At 45.7% G+C, this 26,195-nt stretch overlaps 1 protein-coding gene across 1 annotated transcript in view; it reads right to left on the bottom strand.

The window, feature by feature from the left end:
• Positions 1-2,039: 2,039 nt before the first annotated feature.
• The window catches only part of C1_2H9orf78 (chromosome 1_2 C9orf78 homolog), a 109,705-nt gene continuing 85,549 nt past the window's right edge, over positions 2,040-26,195 (bottom strand). Inside the window, exon 9 of the mRNA XM_085613996.1 lies at positions 2,040-3,138. Within this exon, the coding sequence (XP_085470122.1) occupies positions 3,047-3,138 (92 nt within the window). The 3' untranslated portion in view covers positions 2,040-3,046. The remainder of the gene's footprint in view (positions 3,139-26,195) is intronic.

Here is a 26,195-nt window from a genome sequence, read left to right as displayed (position 1 = left end):
ATCATTGTCTACCCAAGGCAAGTGTTTCGCTAACAAATGTACCTTGTTCAGAATTGCCCAATGCCAAATCTTTGTCCAGAGGAGAAAACAGTTCTTCCAAAGACAGACAACATGATCACCTAATACTATATACAGAAGGAGGGGCCACCCACTGTCAGAGTTACTAAAGGTCAAATTGGAATAGAAAGCCACAGAAACTTGGTTCGATCTGTTTGTATTTTAGGCTGACTGGATATAGACCTACAGTAATATGAGAGCTGCGAGTTGTCCGGGAACAGCTGCTTTTACTAGGGTGTGTGAGAGATAAGGTTCAAGAGATATTAGGACAGTGGATTTTGTAAATTACATCTTGATATTCAGCAATGAGAATTTTTTATCATGTAATGCAGTAAAGCTGGAAAATGTTTTGCTATAAATAGGTTACTAATAATAAACGTGAAGAATGGATTTGCTGCAGTGATATGTCAGAGATTGCGTGACACTGTTCAATTATTAAAGTAGCAGAGGTTGAACAGTACCTACTTTCAGTTTTGTGTTACATAACCCCACTTCCATAACCTAAAAATAGAATTTGGGGATACCTTTTCTGTATCATCTCAATGAGACCCTTGGTGAGGAACATGTGCACATCTTCCCTGAACAGCCGAGGATGAGATGCTAGGGTGAAATATGTCGTGTAATGGTATGGAATTCAAGGCAGCACTACCTGTGTATAACAGAGTATACACTGGTGTGAGGTAATTACCTCCCACTGGGGAAGGAAGAACCTCAGACTTCCACCACCTACCAACCTGTGGCTGGGGAAAGAAATGCAGAGTCCCTGTTTTGTGGCTGAGATGCTCTAATAGGAGCAGCCATCTCTGCCTTTGCCACGCTTCTTGATCCTGTAGTCACATGTGTGTGAAGGTCTCGGTATGCCCTGAAGAACAAAGGGCGTTACCTTCAGTAACGCTTTTTCTGGTGGATACAATATCTGCCTGTGGATTCCTCACCTTTTGAATACCCCCTGCGCCAGCATTCCACGGGAAAATTCTTTCCTAGCTCTCCCACATCGACGAGGACGTCACAATGGACCAGCTCCGCTCGCAGCACCGAATGACGTCATCGGAGCCACAAAAGGACCTCGTCGGCGTGCGGACGTCAGTTCCACCCATTTTTTCCGAGCCACCGAGGCAAACGGGCGGACCGACACATTTTCAAATGCACACATAGCATACCAAATATATACATATATATAAATTCACAAATGCATAATCAATAAAGGCATAGAGAAACAGCAACTAAATAAGCATTTATCATTAAAATATAAACATGATTAAGACATTAAAATAAAATATTTTTGGGTAGAAACAGGTGGACGACGGGGAGGCGGGTGGGAGCGTGAGGAATCCACAGGCAGATATTGTATCCACCAGAAAAAGTGCTACCGAAGGTAAGTAATTTGTTCTTCTGATGGATACATCTGCCTGTGGATTCCTCACCTTTTGAATAGATTCCCAAAGCCGTACCTCTCCCGGAGGAGGGTGTCCACCTGACTAGACCAAAAAATCCAGCAAAACAGAGCGAGTAAAATGGCCATCCCTCCTAACCTCAGAGTCCAAGCAGTAATGCTTTGCAAAGGTGTGGAGGGAGGCCCAAGTTGCTGCCTTACAGATATCAAGAACAGGAACACCTCAAGCCAAAGCAGAAGAAGTAGACTGCGCTCTGGTGGAATGAGCTCTGATACCTTCATGCGGTTCCTTCTTGGCCAGGGCGTAGCAAATCTTGATGCACAAGATAATCCACCTGGAAAGCGTCCTCTTGTGCACTGCCTTGCCTTTCATTTTCCCAACATAGCTGATCGTCCAGCCTCAGATCTCTAGTCCAATCCAAATAAAAGCAGACAGCCCTCTTTGGGTCCAACCGATGCAGTCTCTCTTCCTCCTTGGAAAAGGGGTAACCACCTTGGGAAGGAAAGCAGCCCTGGTCCTTAGAACCAACTTATCTGCATGAATGGTCAGGAATGGAGCTAGCTGTTTTTACAGAATATCTCAGCCACGCACAATTAAAGCAAACTTTACTTGAAAGTATTTGTACAGCAACACAGTTCCCTGAATGGCACTATCATAGTGCTTGCTGCAGAGATGTCTTCGTACACAAAGTGGACAATAAAAACAGGAAAGTACTAGATAATTGTACAAGGATTTGAAATTTGAAACTAGTGCACCAAAAATTGGATAGTTACAATTGTTGATCTTCCCATGTTGTGGGTTTAACCACAACTAATAACGAACTACAGCACAGTGCAGAAGTACAAAGGCATGTCAGAACCCCCCGCCACACAGCCTGTTGCCGTTACGAGCTTACACTAGGTGCTACAGGGCTTGTGATTTTAGATTCAGGGTAGAAACAAATACAGGGGACTGTTTCAGCCACCCTCAGACTCCACATCCCTCCCATTGCTTCATTTTGTAAATGAACACCTCCCTCTTAAACACGGTCATTAAGTTTACAATTCAAACTGTAGGGCTGGCTGGGGTGCTCATGAGGGATCTTAAATGACTAATCCCATATTAGCTTGCTTTCGTCTCACTTTTCCCACATTTGTTTAAAACCCTTTTCGTTTATAATTTGTGCCTGGCATCCGGTGTTTGTAATTGCTTACTTTTTGTGGTACGTAATAAACTCTTAAAGTCTGCTACACACTGAGCACAGGAACAATGAAAAACAAAAGAGTAAAACAAAGTAGGTCCAGTGAAGCCCTACAGTGATCCTCGAATCCTGAGCACTGGACATACAAGAAGTCTCTCAAACAGTGCTTTCTACTCTCACAAGCCAGAAAATCCATTTGAAAAGAGGATTTTGTGAATGAGCAGAAACCTTCTACGAAGATCATAAGCACAGGCAGGATTCCACCAGTCAGACGCTGGAGAAGAGAGAAGAGGAGGGGGATGCTGATAGTGTGAGGATAAAAAGTCCTCCATATGAAAGCTATTTACAAGTGTTCCTGAGACACATAACCCTACTAAGGTGAATGGCAGATGCTCTCTCCACACCAAAGCTAGCCTCAGTACCGCCGGTTCATCTTCTTGAACTTCTCATAGTGATAGTCATCTGTTGCCTTTTCATTGGCCGGACGTTTGCGGTTTGGTGGAGACCCTGACAGAAAGAAAGATAAAATATTTTAGTGAACAGGACAAGGTAGCGCAGAGATGTTCGTTATATTGGGCAAGAAGAAACAGTTTAAGTAATAAGGTGTTTTTGTAATGAGTTTTGTGTCTCTCCACAATCGAGATGTAGTTAAATGATAGTATTACTACTCTTACAAAAGGATTAGTACATTTCAATGAACATATACAACAAACATAGGATTTTCGGAGTAGAACTTTTAACATCTTTTCAGTAGGCCATGGGTACCATATACTAGGGACTTACAAGTAAGTTTATTATGCCAATCAGAAGTCTACCAATCTTATCTACCATACTGAAAGGAGGAGCACAAAGACTTTACCTCTGGTAAGCAGTTCTAAAGCCAGCAAAAACAGGGTTCAACAAAAGGCATACAGGGGTGTGGAATTTAATAAAATATCTACTTGTCCATGGGGCAGGTTACTTCATAAATCTACTTGTCCCGTAACAAATCCACTTGTCCCTTTTGTGCCATGTAATGCGGTGACAAATTATTGCAGAAATATCCTTATATAAGAGCTCCGAAATAGCCTCTCTGAATATGCCAGGGCTCCTTCCATAGCAGGGTATGAATACTAGCAATTCCCTTATGTTGCCACGTTTCCGCAGATCTACATACTGGCGCTGAAGTTAAGCAACAGTTTCAGGGTTGGAATGCCCTTTTGAGTCTGTGCAAACCTACTAACTTGCATGTTTTAAGGGTTTTCACCAACTCTTCTCTAATCTTTTCCCATACTGAGAAAGGTTGGATATTTACTCCTGACAACGGCAGACATAAAACTTCTTCCTGGGTTGGGAAAAAAGTGGTTGGAGGGGAAGTAAACTTGCAAACGCCCGGATTTTTGCATGAGCAAATCTACACATGCATATTTGCTCATGCTAAAATGCAGTTCACAAATATTTTCTAGGAGTACTATTTCTTGGCCTACTTCTTTAAAGTCTTGTGAATTCAGGAAAGTCGTATATCTGTACTTAATGCAAGGACGTAAGTGCACTTTTGAGACTTTACTTAATAATTGGCCCCTAATTAGGTCTGGCGTTAACCATGACATGTTGGGTTTATTAAAATGTCTCTCTCTGTCAGTTGGCTAGCTTCACTGTGAATGACAGCATTCTGTTCTTTCACAAGGAGCATCATTGACACACAGTCGTTTTGTTCAGTGCCAGGAACGACTGTGGCAATGTGTGCTTTTTGAGATCGAAACAATTTTTGCTTTTACCAATGTTTGTTATAATGATGAGGGCCCAGCAGCACCCACACCAATAAGGTTTTACAAAAAACATGCCAAAACAAGTCACGCATTGATAAAACCAAAAGACAGACAAAAATTTCAGACCAATTGGCTTTACCAATGCTTGTTTATTTTAGTTTCTCATAATCTTGTTAAAACCAGTTACAGTGATTTTCCATTATGAATATTTTTGGGAAATACTAGCATGCATCAACACATTTTACTAAATGATGCTGCAGAAAAACTCTACCTAAAATGTTACAGTAGTTCAGCTAAATGTTTTTGCTTTTTTTGTGAACATTTTATCTTGAAAGCTAAGAATAATCAATCTTGCTTTCAAGCGTCTCCATATATTTGCATCTAATCAGAGAGTATTCTGGGAGCAGTATGCATAGCCTCATAGTGCTAAAAAATGAAAGCGTGTGCACCCATTTTTATACTTTAATCACGGTCAGTAGGAGTCTGAGCTTACAACATGTACTTAGATCGCTCACCCTAATAATAAAGGTTTTCCATTTATGAACCATAAATACAAGTTTGAACAGCGTTAAAACATGGAAACAAATATTACCCTGATCCATCATGTGGCAGTCAAAGGGTTTGTGCTGCGGGGGGGTCGGGGGGCCTACTTGTCCCAAGGACAAAATAAACATGGAAACTTGTTGCCCTTGACCCCAAACAATATGTCCCGGGCGTCGGGCTATAGGAATTCACATCCCTGGCATACAACATTGGGGTGATCTAGTAGAAAGGGTAACATTTCCAACGAAGAACAAGAGGAAATAACACTGTTCTAGACACACAAGTTTATATTTGGTATTCTGTATAAATGTAATGTAATATGGTATTTAAAGAACATCTAAGCCCTCGACAACTGTTATTGTATGCTGGTTGCTTTTTATAAAGAATTTAAATAACCTGAAGTGCAATAGTTTTCTATAATCTCTATGCCCTCGTCATTTTGTATATTTTTTCTTCATTAACTGTACAACTAATTTAACATAAGTAGAAGGAACGATATACAAGTGCAATAAAGTAAATATATATGAGAGATACATTTGAATGATTCCTCTGAGAAGATGTTTTGTTGTGATGGGCTACTGATCTCACACAAAGCTATGCATTGCAAACTCAGTGTGCTCAGTGCAGACTGGAACAGGATATTAGACGTTAGAAGAGGAGTCTTTACCCAATGGGAATTATAAATTTGTGACCTTTAACACGTTGTAATACCACCTAGGGCTTTACAACACGTTCCTTGCATGTTGCAAATTTTGATATTCATTTAAGTGTGTGTGTGTATGCATGGTTATTGAATATGCTACTTACCAGTATGCATCTGTTCTTGGCATGTAGGGCTGCTGACATTCATATCTGTGCATAGATCGCCGCCTAGTGTTGGGTCCGGATGTTTGTACGTTGTTGTCCTGGAAGAGTCTTCGAAGTATCCTGGGATAGGTGACTCCTCCCCTGGACTACAGTGCGCATGGGCATTCTCTCCATCCTCAGATTGTTTTTCGCCATTGTGGCAGTGATGGAGTAGATACAGAAAGTGATGGCCATGCTTACAGTAATTCTGAGAGCTGCAGCTGCTACAGGCGCCGGGGAGGAGGGAGGGCGATATGAATGTCAGCAGCCCTACATGCCAAGAACAGATGCATACTGGTAAGTAGCATATTCAGTTCGAGGCATGTGGGCTGCTGAATTCATATCTGTGCATAGAATGTATAGCAGTGCCCTCTATTAGCGGCGGCTACCAGTGCCAGCTGCAGCGGTCTGAAAAAGGGTTTTGAGAACAGCCTGTCCTACAGCTGCCTGCTGTTTTGATTGCACATCTACACAATAGTGTTTGTTAAATGTGTGTGTAGTGGACCAGGTGGCTGCTCTACATATATCATGCAGGGGAATATTTCCTAGAAAAGCCATGGAGGCCCCTAACTTACGTGTTGAGTGGGCTCGTGGGGGAATAGTTAATGTGCGTTTTGCCTTTTGATAACAAATTTGGATACACTTAACTATCCATCTGGCTATCCCTGCTTTGGAGATGGCGTTACCTTTGTGGTGTGGGGCAAAGGCAACGAACAGTTGTTTTGTCTTCCTAAAGGGTTTAGTCCTGTCGATGTAATACATGAGGGCCCTTTTGACATCTAGTGTGTGGAGTGCCCTTTCCGCGACAGTTTGTGGGTTTTGGAAGAAAACGGGCAGTTCAATAGTTTGATTCATGTGGAACTGCGATATTACCTTGGGCATGAATTTGCGGTTGGTACGTAGTACCACCCTGTTGGCGTGAACCTGTATAAATGGCTCTTGAACTGTTAGTGCCTGCAGTTCACTAACTCTTCTTAAAGAAGTGATCGCTACCAGGAAAGCTACTTTCCAGGTGAGGAATTGAATCTCGCATGAGTGGAGAGGTTCAAAGGGTGGACCCATCAGGCGTGTGAGGACGAGGTTGAGGTTCCACATTGGAGCCGGTGGGTGGCTTGGTGGAATGACTCGTTTGAGTCCTTCCAAGAATGCTTTGATGGCAGGCACTCTGAATAGTGAGAGGTGCTGCCTGGTTTGCAGATAGGCTGATATTGCGGTCAAATGGACACGTATAGAGGTGTACGCCAGATTGCATCGGTATAGGTGTAAGAGGTAACAAATTATGTTTTGGATGGATGCGTCCAGCGGGTTAATGTCATTATTACTGCAATAAATGACGAACCTTTTCCATTTGGCTGCATAGCAAGCTCTTGTAGTGGGTCTCCTGGCCTCCTTGATGATGTCCATACAGTCAGGTGGCAGGTTGAGGTAGCCAAACTCTAGGACTTCAGGAGCCAGATTGCCAGGTTCAGCTGTTGCGGATCTGGGTGCTGAATCTCTCCATGGTTCTGCGTCAAATGCGCGGGTTTGATCCGCAGCCTTTGATGCGGCACCACGGAAAGTTCGAGGAAGGTGGTGTACCATGGCTGGCGTGCCCACGTAGGAGCAACTAGGACGAGTGTCAGGGAGTGTTGTCTGAGTTTGCGAGCCACCAGCGGTATCAACGGCGCTGGGGGAAAAGCGTACGCAAATCTGCCGGACCAGTTCATCCATATCGCATTGCCCTGCGACTGCGGATGTGGGAACCTGGCGGCAAAGCTTTGGCATTTTGCGTTTGCTTGTGGCGAACAGGTCTATCTCTGGATGACCCCACTGCTGGAAGTACGGCTGGAGTACTGATGGGTGTAACTCCCACTCGTGCATCTGGTGGCTGTGTCTGCTGAGCAGATCCGCCATCTGGTTGTCCTTGCCGGGGAGGTGTTCCGCCATGAGGAACATGTTCCTCTGAATGGCCCACTTCCACATGCTCTGAGCCAGATGAGACAACTGCGGAGAGTGTGTTCCTCCCTGTTTCTGTATGTAGTACATTGCGGTCATGTTGTCCGTCCGGATCAACACGACCTTGTTGCACAGATGTACTTTGAATGCCTTCATGGCCAGGAAGATTGCCATCAGTTCCAGAAGGTTGATGTGCATCTTCTTCTGTTGTGTCGTCCATAGTCCCTGCACTGTGTAGTGGAGTACATGAGCTCCCCATCCCTGGAGAGACGCGTCCGCTGTCAGTACTATTTGTGGAACAGGCTCTTGGAACGGTCGGCCCTTGCAAAGGTTTTGTGGATTCCACCAATGCAGAGTTGTATGCCCGACCGCTCACCAACACTAGGTCTTTCAACTGTCCTTGAGCCTGATTCCACTGACGTGCTAAGCACTCCTGAAGCGGGCGCATATGTAATCTAGCGTGCGGGACTATGAAAATGCAGGAGGCCATCATGCCTATCAACTGCATGAACACTCGCGCAGGAAGGGAGTGTTGGGGTTTGAACTTGGAAATCAGCATTTGCATGCTGTTGATCCTCACTAAATTTGGCTGAGCTGTGGCCGCCAGAGTGTCTATAGTCGCACCCAGGTACTGTTGTACGTGTGCGGGCTGGAGATGGGATTTTGGGTAATTTAGTGAGAATCCCAGACTGTGAAGTAGGTGAATGGTGCGGGACATGTGGCTGGCACATTGCTGGGCTGACTTCGCTTGAACGAGCCAGTCGTCCAGGTAGGGGTAGACGTGTATGTGCTGCCTCCCTAGATGTGCCGCCACAGTAGCTAGGCACTTTGTGAAAACCCTGGGTGCTGTTGTCACGCCGATGGGCAGGACTTTGAATTGATAGTGCTGTCCCTGAACAGTGAACCTGAGGCATTTTTTGTGTGAGGGGTGAATGGGTATGTGGAAATACGCATCCTTGAGGTCCAGTGTGGCCAGGAAGTCTCCCTGCTTGAGAAGCGGAAGGACTTGCTGGAGAGTGAGCATGTGAAAGTGCTCGGAAAGAATGTACCGGTTCAGGGGTCTTAGGTCTAGTATAGGTCTGAGTGACCCGTCCTTTTTCGGTATTAAAAAGTAGAGGGAGTACACTCCCGTACCCTGCTCGTGGACGGGTACGACCTCTATAGCGCCTTTTAGAAGCATACTTTGCACCTCTTGCTGTAAGAGCGTTAAGTGCTCTGAGGACATAGGATGGTTTCTTGGAGGTATTGTGGGTGGAGTGGAGGTTAGCTCTAGACAGTAACCGTATTTGACTATCTTTGACCCACCTGTCCGTGGTGATGGAGTTCCACGTGGACAGGAACCTTTGTAGCCTTCCCCTGACAGGTGTTATGTGGTCGGGAGGAAGGGAGAGGGCGTCACTGCTTGTTCTTGGGGGGAGGACCTGGTGTTGCCGTAGCCGCGTCCTCTGCCCTTTGTACTGGAGCCAAGATATCCACCCCGGGTGTTTTTATCGTAGGTGGTTTGGGTATTGCCCTTGTTGTATGTCTGCTGTGACCCCTGTCCTCTACCTGCTCCTCTATTTCCGGGGCGACGAAAGGAGCTGCTCCGAAAGGACGGAGTCTGGAGAGCCCCCATGGACTTTGCAGTGTCCGTGTCCTTTTTTATTTTCTCAAGGGCGGTGTCAACCTCCGGCCCGAATAAATAGTCGGGGTTGACAGGTTGGTTGAGTATATTATTTTGTACCTCAGGTTTGAATCCGGAGATTCGCAACCAGGCATGTCGTCGCAGCATGACGATTGTGTTTATGGCCCTGGCAGCCGTGTCTGCAGCATCTAGTGCACACTTGATGGAAGCATTTGTGAGTAGCTGTCCCTCTCTGATAAGAATTTCTGCACCTTCTTTGAACGGGTCAGGGAGATGTTGGAGTAGTTGCTCCAATGTGTCATAGTGCGCTCTATCGTAGCGAGCGAGGAGCGCTTGAGTGTTGGCTATGCGCCATATGTTGGCAGCCTGGGCGGCAACTCGCTTGCCAGAGGTCTCTAACACCTTGGACTCTTTGTCCGGGGGAGGAGCGTCACCTGTCGTTTGCGAGTGTGCCCTCTTGCGAGCATTCGCTACGACAATGGAGTCTAGTGGTAATTGGCCTCTGATGTAAGTAGGGTCCCCAGGCGCCGATCTGTATTTCTTATCGATCCTGGGGTTTATCACCCGTGCCCTTGTGGGTTCTTTGAAGATGTCCTTGGCTGGTTTGAGGACTCCTTTCAACATGGGCAGAGTTTTTACATGCCTTTCTGAGGATGCGAAGGTGTCTATAAGAAAGTCGTCCTCGACGGTGTCAGAGTGAAGCTGCACTCCATGATTATTCGCAGCACGTTCAATAAGAGCGTTGAACGCTGCAGTGTCCTCTGTGGGAGATGTTTTCGCCCCATAGAGTTGTGGGTCCTGTGCGTCAAGAGGTGCACCCGGGTCTACAGGGTCGCCCCAAGTTTGATCAGGGTCCTGTTGGTCATCAGGGTCTATGTCTCCGTGGTAGGGGACTTGGTCACCCATGTAGTCCTCCAACGCATCCGTGTAGGAGTGTGTGGGAGAGAATGATTGTGGATCCTGGTAGGGCGAGTTGAAAGATTCGCAAAGGACAGGTTCTGAGTCCACAGGCAGCTTTCTTTTTAGTGGGATCCGGAAAGGGTCCAAAGGTGGCTCCGAAGTTATCCTCCGTTCGTGGATAACCATCCTGCCGGTGTTGGCTTCGATGAAATGTGACGGAGACGTCTCAGCAGGTGTAATTGTGGTTTGGGTGACCCGTGTCCTGAGTTGGAACATTTTCGGGGCCGTGGATGGAGGCAGGCCAAAAGTAATGTTGGCTGGCGCCGAAGAGGCTGCTGGAGCTTTTATTGGGCCGGAGCCCGACGTGTCCTGGAGGACTGTTTTGGTTTTGCTGCTTTGTGCTGCAACGGGTCGCACTTGGAGCGCCCTTGAGGCTTTAGCGCCGACCAAGTGTGTAGAGGCGGCCGTGGACTTTTTCGGCGCCAGTGGGTCATCGAGTCGAGGGGCGGGAATGGCCGTCGACGTCTTCGATGCATGAGGCTTTGGTGTTGCCGTGGAAGCGATATGAGACGCCGCAGGCAGTGTGACCTTTGGTGTCGGAGTCGATGGCGTCGGCGCCGGGAGCCGAGCAGGTTTGTTGGCACCGAAGGCCTTTTTCCGTATGTCGACTCAGACGTCGGCCGCTTCAAGTTCGGCACCGAAGTCGCGCTTGGTGCGGTCGGTGCCGACGCGTTTCGCTGGCGTCGAAGGTGTGGAAGGCCTCGATCCGACCAGCACAACTTTTGGTTTCGGTTTCAATTGAATCAGTGCAGCTTTCGGTTTCGGTTTGGAAGAAGGCAAACCAGCCGGTTTAGGTAATAATGGCTGCCGCTGAATGTCCGGGGCCGAAGAACTGCGGGATAGGTCTCGGGTAAGGCCCGAAGGCGATCCCTCGACCGGAGCCATAGACTGTGGTACTGGGCTCTCTTCAGTCTGACCGGGTAGGCCTTGCTCGTCATTGGAGCTACTCTCTTCGGCCCCTAAGGCCTCATCGTAGTCTCCTACCTCGGTGTCGTCTTCATCTCTGCGAAAGAGTGATTCGTCGACGTCGTCCGATCCGGAGTCATGTTCGGAAACGGGATCGGAGGGTAGGATTTCCAATTCTTCGACATCTTCGGTCTCGGCGTTGAAGATGTCTGCCGGGGCCGGTGCCGCGTGCTGCGCTTCGAGTCTCGCCGCTCTTCGATTCCGTAGAGTCTTCTTGGAACGGAACCGGGCACAGGCCATGCATGTAGATTCGTCGTGATCCGGCGAAAGGCATTTGTTGCACACCGGATGGACGTCGATGTGGGGATATTTCGCATTGCATACCGGACACCTCTTGAATGGTGTCCTCGATTCCATCGTCGATGGACAGGTAAGATGCAAAAAGTCGGTTCTGAAAGTTAGTAAACTAACAAAGGTGGTATCGAAACCGATCGAGAAAACAGTACCGACGCGAACTAAAGGCCTTTTGGCCTCGACAAAGTTTTTCCTAACTTGAGTTAAGATAGCACATCCGAACCCAATGGCGGAAAAAAACAATCTGAGGATGGAGAGGATGCCCATGCGCACTGTAGTCCAGGGGAGGAGTCACCTATCCCAGGATACTTCGAAGACTCTTCCAGGACAACAACATGCAAACATCCGGACCCAACACTAGGCGGCGATCTATGCACAGATATGAATTCAGCAGCCCACATGCCTCGAACACATATATATACACACCTACACACATCACTGAAAAAAACAAAAGTTACAGGGACATTATAGTTAGGCTCAGATTTCACTCGTACATCAAAGAAATTCAGCAATTATAGTTAACTGAGCTAACTATAACTTACGCCCCTGCAATACACGGATTGTGACCTCACATATTACATTACTGATGACACGGTCAGTGACATCACTGAAGACATCTCGAATTAAATCACTGGTGACATCATGAAGTGAGTGTGTTTTAAGAGCTTATGGGTGCTAAACATATATACTAACCTACTACAAGAGTTAGAATAGTATAATAGTTGTACTATTAGTAAGTGATACTATCTCGAATATGTGTGATCTGAGTGGGTGTGACTGTATTGGTGTGTGAGTGGCTGTGTAGGTGTGTGAGTGCATGCATGAGTGACTATGGGTGAGTGAGTGGATTTCTGACTAGGTCTGTGGATTTCTGACTAGGTCTGTAGATTTCTGACTAGGTCTGTAGATTTCTGACTAGGTCTGTAGATTTCTGACTAGGTCTGTAGATTTCTGACTAGGTCTGTAGATTTCTGACTAGGTCTGTAGATTTCTGACTAGGTCTGTAGATTTCTGACTAGGTCTGTAGATTTCTGACTAGGTCTGTAGATTTCTGACTAGGTCTGTAGATTTCTGACTAGGTCTGTAGATTTCTGACTAGGTCTGTAGATTTCTGACTAGGTCTGTAGATGTGTCAGTGGTTGTGTGGGTGTATGAGCGGGTATCTGCAGGGCTGTATGGGTGTGTGAGTGACTGTTGCTGAGTGAGTGTGTGTCAGTGGCTGTGTCGGTATGTCAGTAGCTGTATGGGTGAGTGACTGGGTATGTACGTGGCTGTATGGGTGAGGAGTGGCTGTGAGTGAGTTGGTGTGTGAATGGTTGCATTGGAGTGTGTGAATGACTGTATGGGTGAGTGAGCAGATATGGGAGTGCTTGTATGGATGTGTGAATGGGTATGTCAGTGGTTGTGCGAGTGCTTGTATGGGTGAGTGAATGGCTGTGTTGAGAGGCTATATGGGTGTATGGGTGGCTTTAAAGGTGCATAAGTCAGTATGAGTAGCTGCATGGGTGAATGTATGACTGATAGTGGGTGTATGGGTGAGTGACTGGTTGTAGGAGTGGTAGTATGGGTGAGTGAATGGTTGTGTAAGTGGTTGTATGAGAGAGTGGGTATGTGAGTGGCTCTATCAACGAGTAAATAGATGTACGAGTACTTGTATGGGTCTGTGAATGGGTATGTGACTGGTTGGCTGGGTGTCTGAGTGGGAGTACGAGAGGTTGTATGGGGTGTGAGTGGTTCTGTGGATGATGTCATTTCAGATGTCATGAGTGATGTCACTGACCATTTCATGAGTGATGGAATATGTGAGGTCATATGCAGTATATATGGCCGCCAGGCCTGTTACCGGATTGAGGACATGCGTTTGTCACCAACGTGTAGCCGCATTGACTCTATCAAGTGCAAAGACGCCGTGGCTTTACATGGAAGTACCGACAATTACCGTGGGTCGCAGTCGGAGGAGGGAACGACCGTGCGGCATATGCTGGGAAAGCGGTGAGTGACGACGTCCCATTCTGTTGATTTACCGCATTATCTACTGCCCGTAACAGTCCTGAGGGTCTCTGTGATTAGTAAACATCTAGTAGGGCCCCCCTTTCGTGTAAAAACAAAACAATGTGTAGCAATACAACCATGTCGAGTGTGGTTGAACGAGAAGCAGCTGCAGACATTTTCAAACCTCAAGCTAGTGGAGGGAGATTAGCAACCAACAAAACCCACGCAAGTACGATGCACCCAGAAAGAAGATGATCTATCCATACATCCAGGGACACTTCGGAATCAGAAGTAGAAAATTCAGAAAATTAGCAATCAGCAGACAAGGATGAGGCACTGGGCACCAATGAACCAAGTTATTTTCAGGAATACAGACTGATGCGTGAAATAAAACAGAGACCAGCACCGAGAACCCACCCCCCGCAATAATACCAAGGAAAAAACGCAAAACAAGGAGGGGACAGAAATGAAGGGGGAGAAGAACCCTTCCAGAGAGTCACACGCAGTCGAGGGAAGAAAGGGAAATGGTAGTTCATCAGAATACCATGACAATCATCAACCTTTCCAAGTGGACTCTGAGCATCGATGAAACTAGGGTGCTGCAGTACGGCCTAACATTCTGTCCTACCATGGAACCAGATTACACCCAGATCAAGATTGATCTATTTAAATACATTCGAAAGTTGAAGCTGCAGAAAACTCATTTGCTTCATCCAAATGTGAATTCTAAAAACCCGTGGGGCAATAGCAACAGACCCCGACCTAATCAATGAAAACTATCTTAATACTCATATCCTTGGAAAATGACAACAGCGGTGCTGAAATCAACATGCAAGCTGCCTTGGACAAACATGTGAGAGAGATGGGGGATTATACAAGTAGGAGGGACAAGCCAACTAAAGCCCAAATCTAGAACTATACCAAAGACCCCACATGATGCAATAGACGTTTTTAATGAGGCTATTATTTCTGACCTTAAACTTATGACAAACACTAACCCATTGAAGAACAAATACAATCTCACCAGAAAAGAGTGGGAATAATTACAAGATCTCAAAGATGATGACAATTTAATTTTTAAACTGTCCAATATAGGAGGGAACATTGTCATTTTAGACAAAGATACCTATTACAGGGAAGCCAATAGACAACTTGACGATTTGATGTGTTATACACAGATACCCAAATCAGAATATCTTGATTGTATTCATACTTTCCATTTACTTCTTTCAGAATGGGAAACTGAAGGAATGATAACACACAATGCATTTCTTTTTCTATATTGTGAGAACCCTGTTCGTCCCACTTTTTATCACCTACCCAAAGTTCATAAGGATCTTGTTCATCCCACAGGGAGACCAATAGTGGCATTTATGCAAAGTCTCTTAGAGAATTGTTCCATCTATATAGATCTATTTTTATCACCGATGGTAAGGGACTTGGCATCCTATGTACAAGACTCACAGGATTTTTTTTTAGACTTATAGAGGGAATAACAATGGAGTCAGATATGATGTTGATTACTTTAGACATCACTAGTCTGTATACATCTATCCACCACACCCAAGGCCTACATGCCATTAGATGGTTTCTCGGAAAAAGACCCTTAAAATTTCAGCAACATAATCAAATGCTTGTAAATATGACGAAATTCTGCTTAGAACATAACATTTTTATCTTCGCAGGACAGTTATATAAACAACAACAGGGGACTACAATGGGCAAGTGCTTCGCCCCCAGCTACGCAAATCTTTTCGTTAGTTGGTGGGAGAAGCACGTGGCCTGGGCAGACACAAACGAACAATGGGTTGAGAACATTATCTTGTGGGTGAGATACATTGACGATCTCTTTGGCTTTTTTTGTAGGTGGCTCTATGCGTGGTGGCTCTGTGTGTGGGTAACTGTGTGTGTAGGTGGCTCTGTGGGTGACTATTTGTGTGTGGGTGGCTCTATTTGTATGTGGGTGGCTTTGTGCGTGTGGCTGTGTGTGGGTGCAAATGCAAAAGGTCTCACATTTGAGAGTGATTAAGCTATTGGCATTGTATATAACAATGCCGTTTCATTAAATGTTTTAAAAACAAAAACAAACAAAAATAATGTCATCAGCAATGACAATAGCTCTAACTTTAACAATGCCAAGATCATTGCATTGTAAATGCTTGTTTATTCCTATTACTGTGAAGGTAAGTTTAACTAAGTCTCAATATGCAGAATGAAGAGGCCTGCAAGAAGCTACAAAGTTGAAACACGTTTCTAAATACACTGTTTATGTAGTTTTGAAATCTGACCATAATCAGATATCATGCGACCTGCAAAAAAAGAGATTTGAGGGGTTCATAATATTTCACCTTTTTAGCTGCTGAAGGACAGCAATCATTTCAATCATTCTTCTTTGAACATCTTTGCAGACAAAACTCTGTGCTTACCTTCTATCATTCGCAAGGAAATTTAAAAACGGAAATATGTCACTTTTTGTAACATAGTTATTGTGCAAGATACTCTTTTATATTTACAAAGAGGAAAAGGCACTCTGTGCACTTTTTATACTCCATGTAAATATAACCTCATCATGCACACCACTTTGTGTTGAAAGGGTGTTCTATAAGTGTTGTTCTGCATGATTGCACTTAATATTCATAGAACAAGACATGTCTAGATTTATCATAAAGCATAAATCTTGATATGTGTGTGAATGCTGCACCATTCTAAAATTGGTGTAGGAAAGCACAACAAGGAGAATTGCTTTAATTTCTCCACATTTTTATATCTTCAATGCATGCTGAAATGTTCAGCATACATTGAAGGAGAAAAATGCATTTTCTCATTGTTTTTGTGCAGGAAGGTGTGTCTTCCTGCAGAAAAACAAACAGCACACGAAACAGATATCCTTGCACTATGGTGCAAGGGTGCCTGTGTCACCACATGGCTGCAGTTTAAGCAGCCGTGCAGAGAAAAGCATAGATTTGCAACATATTTATGTACATATGTTGCATCCCTCTGCTTCGGATGTACTACAGCACACTGCAGTTAAGGAGGTTACTGTGTGATGCTGCAGCACTTCCTCATACTCCTGCACTTATACATTCACCATACGCTACTAATGCATTAATTCAGTCAATCACGTACTACACATACATTCATCTAAACTAACACTAACAAAGAAATTTAGCTCTTTTTTTAAACCAGGAAAGTTAGTTCTAACAAGAACTTTTTTTTCTTCTTTCTTTTATTATTTTTTGGGAGTTTTCTGAACAATTTTTAAATTGTTTTGGTTTTTCTGCAAAAAACAAAAAACAAACAAGCATTTACAATGCAACGGTCTCGGCATTGTTAAAGTTAGAGCTATTGGCATTGCTCGTGACATTATTTTTGTTTATGTTTTTAAAACATTTAAAGAAACGGCATTGTTATTTACAATGTCAATAGCTTAATCACTCTCAAAAGCGAGATTTATTATGCAAGCATTATTTGGGAAGTTTGGCAAATCCATAATTATGAGGAAAACGCTGCAGCATCGCAAAATGCCAGTGGCCCAGACTAATATGCATGATTAGTATGTGGATTCCATGCCCATTCCAGCTTTGTCCTCTCTGCTGAAACTGCTGCCTGAAGTGTCAAATTTTATTAATACTAAACAAAAATCGCACTACCGTGCCAGGGCCAGACTTGGCGTTGATAATGATGGTTTGAAAAGGGAACTTTGAAAGGATACGAACTTGACCAATTCTGGTTTCAAAATATAAGAGAACACTGTAGAGGCATGCGTCTACCGACTGTTATATATAATTTGGGATATATTTATTAATCTGTCGAGTTCAGCCACTGCATGATTATATTGTTGTCTCTTTTTGAAACTCATGAGCAGTAACATTGTCGTGGTGTCACTAGGGCTTCAAGTGGATGCTTTTTCAATATTATATACAAGCCACAGTTACTGCTAATTTATCTTATGCAACTAACAACGATTGACAAAGCCAATAGTCCTAACTTGTTGTAGGTATCATGTTACTTGTTGTATCATTATGCCTGGATGCAATGACAAAAGAGACAGCAAAATAAAAGTCGTATAGACCCCGCGCAACACCGCCCCCCACCCCCACCCATTTGTTTGTATCCCACTTAAAGCCCTGGGTAGGATACTCAACAACAGGGCCGAACTGGAACCCCAAAGTAGGCCTGGCAATTATGTCGGACCAGCTGGAGGGTCATGGGGGAGGTTAACTGTGAAGCACTTGTGCTACAGGAAACGCCCGATGCCCGGGCAAGCCAGCCCGGCCCTGCTCAACAACCCCGTTCTCTCCCGCATTTACCTGTGATCAGGCGCGCAACACCCATTGAACTCAAAGGGCTTCAGCCCCCCCCCCCCCCCCCCGTCGTGTGTGGCAGCCCGGGATGAGACCGCTTCCCGGGCAGACACAAAGCCGCGCCTGAGCAGTTCACAGGTCTTTAAAAAGACCATTTGCATGTTAATGAGGCCTCGCTGTTGCTTCACCCCTTCTAAGAACCCCCGCAGCTCCACTCTGCCTAGATTCAGCCCCCCCCCCACCCCCGAAATCAGCGCCACTCTGCCTACTGTTTAAAGATTCAGCGCCCCCCCCCCCAAATTTTCGCTTATCCCCCCCCCCGAACATTAACTAGCAAGTGATTTCGCTGGTCGCTTTTTCACAAGCTCTGAACTTTGGCAGTGATGTTTCCCCTTGATAGAGAAGTTTCAGTTTCTGTATTTGGATTCCATGCCCATTCCTTCTTTGTCCTCTCTGCTGAAACTGCTGTCTGAAGTGTCACATTTTATTAATACTAAACAAAAATCGGAGGAGGAGCCAAGATGGCCGACGGGACGGACGCTTGAGCTCCCGGCTCCGTGGACCGTCTGGCTTCCTTCGTTAATCCTGATCAATTCTCCTGACCTGCGCCGCTCTACCGCCGCGGATTACCGGCACTGAAGTGACTGGCGTTCTCCTGACACCTTTGTCGGCGGGTTTGGTAGCAGACTCGGTGTTTGCTTCGACCTCCGGCGCTCCCCCTGGTCCCTGCGTAGATGGCCGCCGCTGGACGCCGAGGGATGTGGACGGGGTGCTGAGCTGGAATACTGCGGGTGGTCGCGGGGGTGACAACGCTGGCTGTGCGACTGGAGTCGGACCCTTACGTCCGGGTCGGACTCCCCCTCGCGCTGGCAGTGGTGTGGACGACGTTGGAGCCCCCTAATACTAGCTCTCCTCCGCCACCCTGAAGAAAAGCGAGCGGACTCCATTTTGAAGTGTCTTCCTGCGGCGAACGGCCGGTCCTCACGGCAACCGTGGGGCGCTCTCGCCCTGTGCAGTTCCCGAGTGGAGCACGAAGTTTTTCCGGTGTCTACATCCTCGGATCTCCGGTATACATAGTCACTTTTGTCCCGCCACTAAGTGCCTGCAGTGGAGATGACAATGGCGCCTGTTCTTCTTGCTGAGACGCTGGCTGACCCTGGACTCGCAGGGTCTGCGCGCCCATGTGCCCCGGAGCTGATTGCCGCATCGGAGGAGCAGCGGGATAGGGCGGACCGATGCTTGGTACAGAGAGACCCGACCTGTGGGGATGTATTGGCCGCCCTCGTGGCGTTAAAAGTGGCAATGCAGAGTACTTGCTGGGCGCTGACCCGGAGAATCGATGAGGCACTGTTTGCAATGGGACGTTCCCGGCTGGAGGATCCCCCGCCGCCCAAGTTTTCTCCTGGAGGTGAAACAATGTTGCAGAGCGGAGGGGCGGTGGCGCGGAGTCCTCCTGGCTACAATGTAACGCGTCAACCCATCGACACGGATACAGTTGCAGGGACACCCTCCACTTTGAACGCTGTGACTCTGCCTACGAACTACCTGTTGAGACCTAGCCTTTCACTTCTCTTGCCAGATGTTACCCTGAAGGCACCTATCGCTGGAGCTTCTGTGGCATGTTACTGCTGCGTTTGGGACCCTGCGGTACGATACGGCTTCATTGTCCCCTTTCCTCGAGAGCGGCCATCTTGTCTCTTTGTCCTGGCTGAAGGTGACTCGCAGCAATGGACGGGCCTGAACCACGTCTGCCGGTCCGGACAGGGGTGATGGCATGCTCGTTGTCGCTTTGGTTGGATCGGCAGACGGGGACCTGGACTGATACACGTTTTGCTATATTGGCTGAGTAGTTTTTAATGACCTGTTTTTTGCTGCATGTCGCTGTGATTTCGCCCCCTGTTTCCTTCTTCTGCCGGGGGGAAGACTTGTGAAGTACTGAAGTGCTGGGTGGTATTGATTCGGGACCACCGGGTTTACGTGGGTCTTTTGATACTGTGCTGTACATGGCGCAGGAGGTATGGGCGGCGCGGGAGTCCGGGAGTTCGGCAGTGGGGTGGGCTCCTCCCCGCTTTTCCTTTTCCTGGGAGTAATAGGGTAGTGCACTCTTCTTTTTCTATGGTCCTTTTTCCTTTCTTCTTTTCTTAATTCTACATTTCGGGTTCCTATGGGGCGACAGACACGTAGCTAGGGGGGGGGGTAGGCCATAGCCTCGGCATGCGTGTAGGGTGGGGGGTCTTCTTCGGCACGTTTTTTATTTCTATGGGCCTTCTTTTTCTTTTTTCCGTCCTTTCTTACGTCTTTTTCTAGGGTCAGTGGGGGGGGACTGCTGTTAGGAGGGTAGCGGCTGGGAGGCACACTTCGCTGCGTATCTATATCCTGGTATTATAGTTTTGTGCCGCCATTTTAGATGTGTTCACTGTTAGTTGACTCTCCTGTTGGCTGTTACCCATTTATCATATGATCGTCTGTTCTGTACACTGATCCGTTCTAGCTTCTGTATCCCCTTACAAAATTTTTTTTTAAAATTAACCTTGCTGTCTCCTGCCACTCGGTGCACGTGGATTTATTGTAACATAGGTCGTATGTTTTTTGTGCTGCCGTGCCACCGAGTGGACGTATACTTTGCTATCAAGCTTCAGAAGTGTCGAGGCCGGCCGGATGGTTGTAGGCCCGTATTTGTCTTGTACACAGTGCTAAATAAAGGTTTATTAAAAAAAAAAAATAATAAAATAAAATACTAAACAAAAATCGCACTACCGTGCCAGGGCCAGACTTGGCGTTGATAATGATTGTTTGAAAAGGGAACTTTGAAAGGATACGAACTTGCGAGTGCTTGCGGCCTGAAACAACAAGCGAAGTACCAGCAGCAACCCCAGAGGACCGAAGTTGCTGCGGGACCTGGAGAGCAAATTACCCGAGTCACCTCGAAGTGCAGGCATTCAACGCTGACTCCACAGCCTCGAACGGCCGAATGTAAAGCTATCGGCTGGGCCTGCCGATTCCGGACCCGGACTGCGGAGCTTGTCGGATCCGCACTGAAGTGCACTAGGGGACAGTGCGGGGACGTGCTCGTCCCGAGTCATGTAATAACCCGGACGGATTGGCCATTGCACTCGGAGGCTGTGGTGGAAGTACGCGGTTCGTCGCAAAATGGCGCCGAGTTGTAGCACCACAACATAAAAGGAAGTTAAGGAGGTCGAAGTACTGTTTGCCAGAGCGGAGACCATAGTCCAAGCATGGTTCATTGTGGCAGAGAAACCAGAGTTCTATAAAATAAATGTTCGTGAGGGAGGGGGTGGTTTTCGTAAAACGTGCCTGGCGCTCGGTAAAACAGCTTGAATTGTGTAACGATGACCCGCGAGCCGAGAGAGCGTGCACAAATGTTGATGTGAGAGACTGAAGACATTGAGAGTTAAAATCTGCAAGCGACAATTACTTTTATTTTCTTTGCTACATAAATGATCGAATTTAATGGAGGGCACCGAAAGACACCACCGCCTTTCTCCGAGGCACAGCAAAAATGCCTTGGAGAAAGGGAGCGTCCTTTTCGGATTTGGGGGCGTGTTTTGCTGTTGTCTCCTCCCTGAGACTTCTCGCAAAAAACACGCCCCTCGATCCGAAAAGGACGGGGCATAATCGGAGTGACTGGACCTCTTCTCCAGTGGCTGGCCAGCATTTAAGAGGCCAGCCAATGGAGAACAGGAGAGAAGAGGGGCGGGTGCAAGCCCCTCTTCTCAAAGTCATTAAATCTCGCGAGTGAGACTGCGCAAGCGCAGCCATCGCTAGCCGAGACCTAAACAGGAGAAACCAAACAATCAACTTCAGGGAACAATAAAAAAAAATAAAAAAAAAATAGCAAATGTGACTTTCTTGCCGGCGGCAGATCAGATCGATCGACTGCTCACCATAGCACAAAGTCTTATTGCACTTAGTGCAGAGCACTTTTAAAAATTGAAATTGAGGACGGATGTCCAAGGTTTGGGCTGATGGATGCACTCTTGATGTGCTCCGCTGCGATGAGGTGGATGGCGCAGGAGTGTTTCTCATCCGTCGGCACTCTTCATGTGCAAGATTGTTCGGATGAAGGGTCCTCATGTGCTTCATCATACTTGCCGTAAGAGTATTTCTTGTTAGGATCCCCTCTCGATAGGACTCTTATGCAAATCTTGCACGTGACGAAGGTGGCATTGGTCTTATTCTGCCCCTCGGGAAAAGTAAAAAGTTTCCACACCACTGAAGAAAAAAGTTTTTGGGTGGTGCCTCCGGCAAAAATTCATCCTCAGAAGTATGAGGTGATGCTGGTGATGCCTGCTGCCCTGAAGCCATTTTTGGTTGAAAAAAGTTAGAGCTAAGTGTAAACTTAGTCTAAAAAATCTTCTTCTCTCCAAAGAGATGGTGCTCTAAAGAAGGTCAAAGAAGAACGATTGAAATGGGTGGGGTCTTTCAATAGTTAGAAGAGGAAGTGTAATGAACCAATCAAATCTCTTCTTTTGCAGGTCACATGGGATCCGCGCACCGTGCGCTTACGCAGCACGCACCCAGCGCGCATCCGCAAAATTGAATTAAAAAGAAATATAGGATTAGATGTAAAAATATATTAGTTTTAAGACTAGTTTAGAGTTTGTCTTCAATTAATATTCACATGAAATACATATATATGTTTTTTTAAATGTTAAATATTTCACGGGATCCGCGCACCTACCGCGTCAGACGCATATGACGCACGGCGGAAGCGCGTAAACGTCGCGTTACGTACATAGAACGTGTCGCGTATAGGCTGGGAGTCGCGTACCTGTCGCATTACGATCGCGCACTAAACACGTACCCAACTTGTACCATGCACGGATGCTATCACGTAGGGATCGAGAACGGTGCGCGGATCCAAAGACATTGAAAAATATATATAAAATACAGTTTTGAACATATAGTTAAGAAAATATTTTGAAAAATATAAAAAAATATATTTGAAAACCCCATTAAGTTCAAATAACATTTTTTAATTTTTAAAAGAATTAATTGAAAAAATAAGTTTAAAAAATGGTGATAAAAAATTATTTAAAAAAAAAAAAAGATAATTAATGAAATTGACACTGAATTTGAAAAATATAGAAATCCAATCGAAATCATTAAACATGATATCTTCAGGGATAAGTTATAGATAGGAATTGGCATTTAAAAAACCTTTGAAATTCACTGAAAAAACCAAAGGTTTCAGTGGCGTTATAGTTAGGAATTGGCATTTAAAAAAACCTTAGAAATTCACTAAAAAGCCATAGGTTTCAGGGGCGTTATAGTTAGCTGGACATTTCCCTCATACAAACCCCTAGAAATTCCCCCGTTATGGTTAGTTCAGCTAACTATAACTCGCGCCCCCGCAATGCACTGCTGATGACGACACATATTACATCACTGATGACATGGTCAGTGACATCACTGATGACATCACTGATGACATCTCAAATGACATCACTGATGACATCACTGATGATGTCATCCATGTCATAAATTAGTGCATCTTCTCACACCCTAATGTTATATTAGGGTGTGAGAAGATGCACTAATTGATACACCGACTCAAAATTTCAGACGGCCATTTTGAAAACCATAGATACTCCAATACCAATAACTACATACTCACTCATTGACTCTTAGGTCTACATACATCTCCACTCACTCACCTGTACAGTCACTCATACACAGTCACTCCGTACAGGACTATCATATGCATTTATACACCTATATAGACACTCACACACCGCCAATTATCCATTGAGGTACTGACACACCTAGTCAGTCATGCAAATAATTAATCACAGTCCAATTTACTCACCTATACAGTTAAACACACTCAAGTTCACTTACTCATAAAAATACTAACAAATTCTGACACTCTTATACAATTACTAATACAAGCACACACTCATCCATACAGGCACTCCCTCAATCACACACTCTCACATATAGATAGTTATATACTCTTACACACATATACACTGCGTTTCACATATGTAGTTACTGACACATGTACAACTGAGATATACATTCAATCACTAACACACTCATACATACACTCACCCAACCATAAAGTCCATCACAGTTGCACTCTTAAAACCATGCACCATAGAATCACCCACTCACACATCTATGCACAGAGTCACACACACCCTACCCACACAAACACTCAGGCACCCAGATACTGAGACAACCAATCAATAACCCATATAGACACTCATATAGGTATTCACAAAACCATGCAGCCACTTATACACCAACACACATACACATACAGACATTCACACAGTTTAGTCACTAGTCTGCATTAAGATACATTTAATTACTCACTTATAGAGTCAGTTACGCACCTAGAAAATCATCCATTCACACACTTGCACACCCACTCATTCTTCAACAGGCCTTTCAATATATATATATTAAACATATTAAAACTTTACAGAAACACAGACTCACTGGATGACGTCATCAGTGATGTCACTGACCATGTCATGAGTGATGTAATATGTGACGTCATCAGCAGTGCATTGCGGGGGCGCGAGTTATAGTTAGCTTAACTAACTATAACGTGGGAATTTCTAGGGTTTTGTACGAGGGAAATGTCCAGCTAACTATAACGCCGCTGAAACCTATGGTTTTTTCAGTGATATATATTTTTAGAAAAACATATGCGGCCATGCCCCAGGGGATGGGGTCCTTGGGGCCGAAATGGTCCTTGGGAGGGGGACCGCACAGCCCCATTACCGTTTTTTTAAAATAAAAAATAAATAAAAGGCCACAGGCCTTGGGGGATGGGGTCCCCAGAGCCCACAAAATATTGAGATAAGGGGGGACACACAGCCCCCCTTCTAACAAAAGAAACCCCGGCATCTCGCCGGAGGGACCCCCCCCTTCACTAGCCTACCTGACACCTCCAGTAAGCCCCTGCAGAGTGATGCAGAAAGGGTATGTGGCCCGTGTCCACCTCTCAGCAATCCCACTACCTGGGGCTTACTGGAGGTGTCAGGTAGGCTAGTTGGACCCTAAGGACCTCCCAGCATCGAAGGGGACTTTAATCCCCATCCAAGAGCACGCCAGGGAGCGCGTTTGCAGAATGGTGGGCAAAGGGGGCGTGACCTGCTATGAGAACTTACCAATGCTGCTGTGTGGGACTTACTGGAGGTACTAGGAGGGGTAGTTGGCCTACAAGGACGTCCTTGGGGGCCAACTACCCCTTTTGTTACCTACAGTAAGTCCCACACAGTGGTATTGCTAAGAGGTCGTTAGAGGCCATGCCCCCCCTTTCTCCACCACTCTGCAAACGTGCCTCCTGGCACACTACGGGTTGAGGAATTAAGTCCACTTTACTCCTGAGGGACTTTGGGGGCCAAGAAACCCTCCTGGTACCTCCTGTAAGTCCTACGCAGCAGAATTCCTGAGCGTTGGTCAGTGGCCCAGCCTCCTTTCTGCACCACCTTGTTAACGCGACTACTACATTATTGTTATAAATTAGCATTTAAAAAACCTTAGAAATTCACTGAAAAAAACCACAGGTTTCAGGGACGTTATAGTTAGTTGGACATTTCACTTGTACAAAACCAGAGAAATTTGGCTGTTATAGTTAGTTGAGCTAACTATAACTCGTGCCCCAGGAATGCACTGCTGATGAGGTCACATATTACATCACTCATGACATGGTCAGTGACATCACTGATTACATCTCAAATGACATCACTGATGACATCATCCACTTAATATCTGATGCACCTCCTCACACCCCAATATAACCTTTCATACACCTACTCTAAAATACAGACTACCATTCTCGAAACCATAGACACCAATACCAGTTAGTACATACCCACTCACTGATTCATAGGTCTAAACACATATCCACTCACCTATACAGTCACTCATACACGCAGTCACTCATCAATACAGCAACTGATATATGCACTCATACACCTTACAAATACTCACACACCACCACTCACCCATAGAGTTACTCAAACACCTAGTATTATCACACTGCGATTTACTCATTATACAGTTACACACACACAAACACAACCTCACTTATTCATACAGATACTAACACACTTACTCTCTTCTACAATCACTGACACAAGCACACACTCGTCCATACAGCCACTCTCAATCCCTCTCACATATAGTCACTATTATACTTCAACACTCGCATATACTGCATTTCAAAGACATAGTTACTCACACATGTACCGCTGAGACATCCATTCACTCACCAACACAGCCATAAACACACTCACCCACCCATAGAGCCCTTCACAGATGCACTCATGAACCCATACACCCAGTGAATCACCCACTCACACATCCATGCAG

The sequence above is a fragment of the Triturus cristatus genome, chromosome 1_2, assembly GCF_964204655.1.
Source record: "Triturus cristatus chromosome 1_2, aTriCri1.1, whole genome shotgun sequence".
In the NCBI taxonomy this organism is placed as follows: domain Eukaryota; kingdom Metazoa; phylum Chordata; class Amphibia; order Caudata; family Salamandridae; genus Triturus; species Triturus cristatus.
The sequence above is the reverse complement of the archived record's forward strand: the minus strand, read 5'-3'. Positions and strand labels throughout refer to the sequence as shown.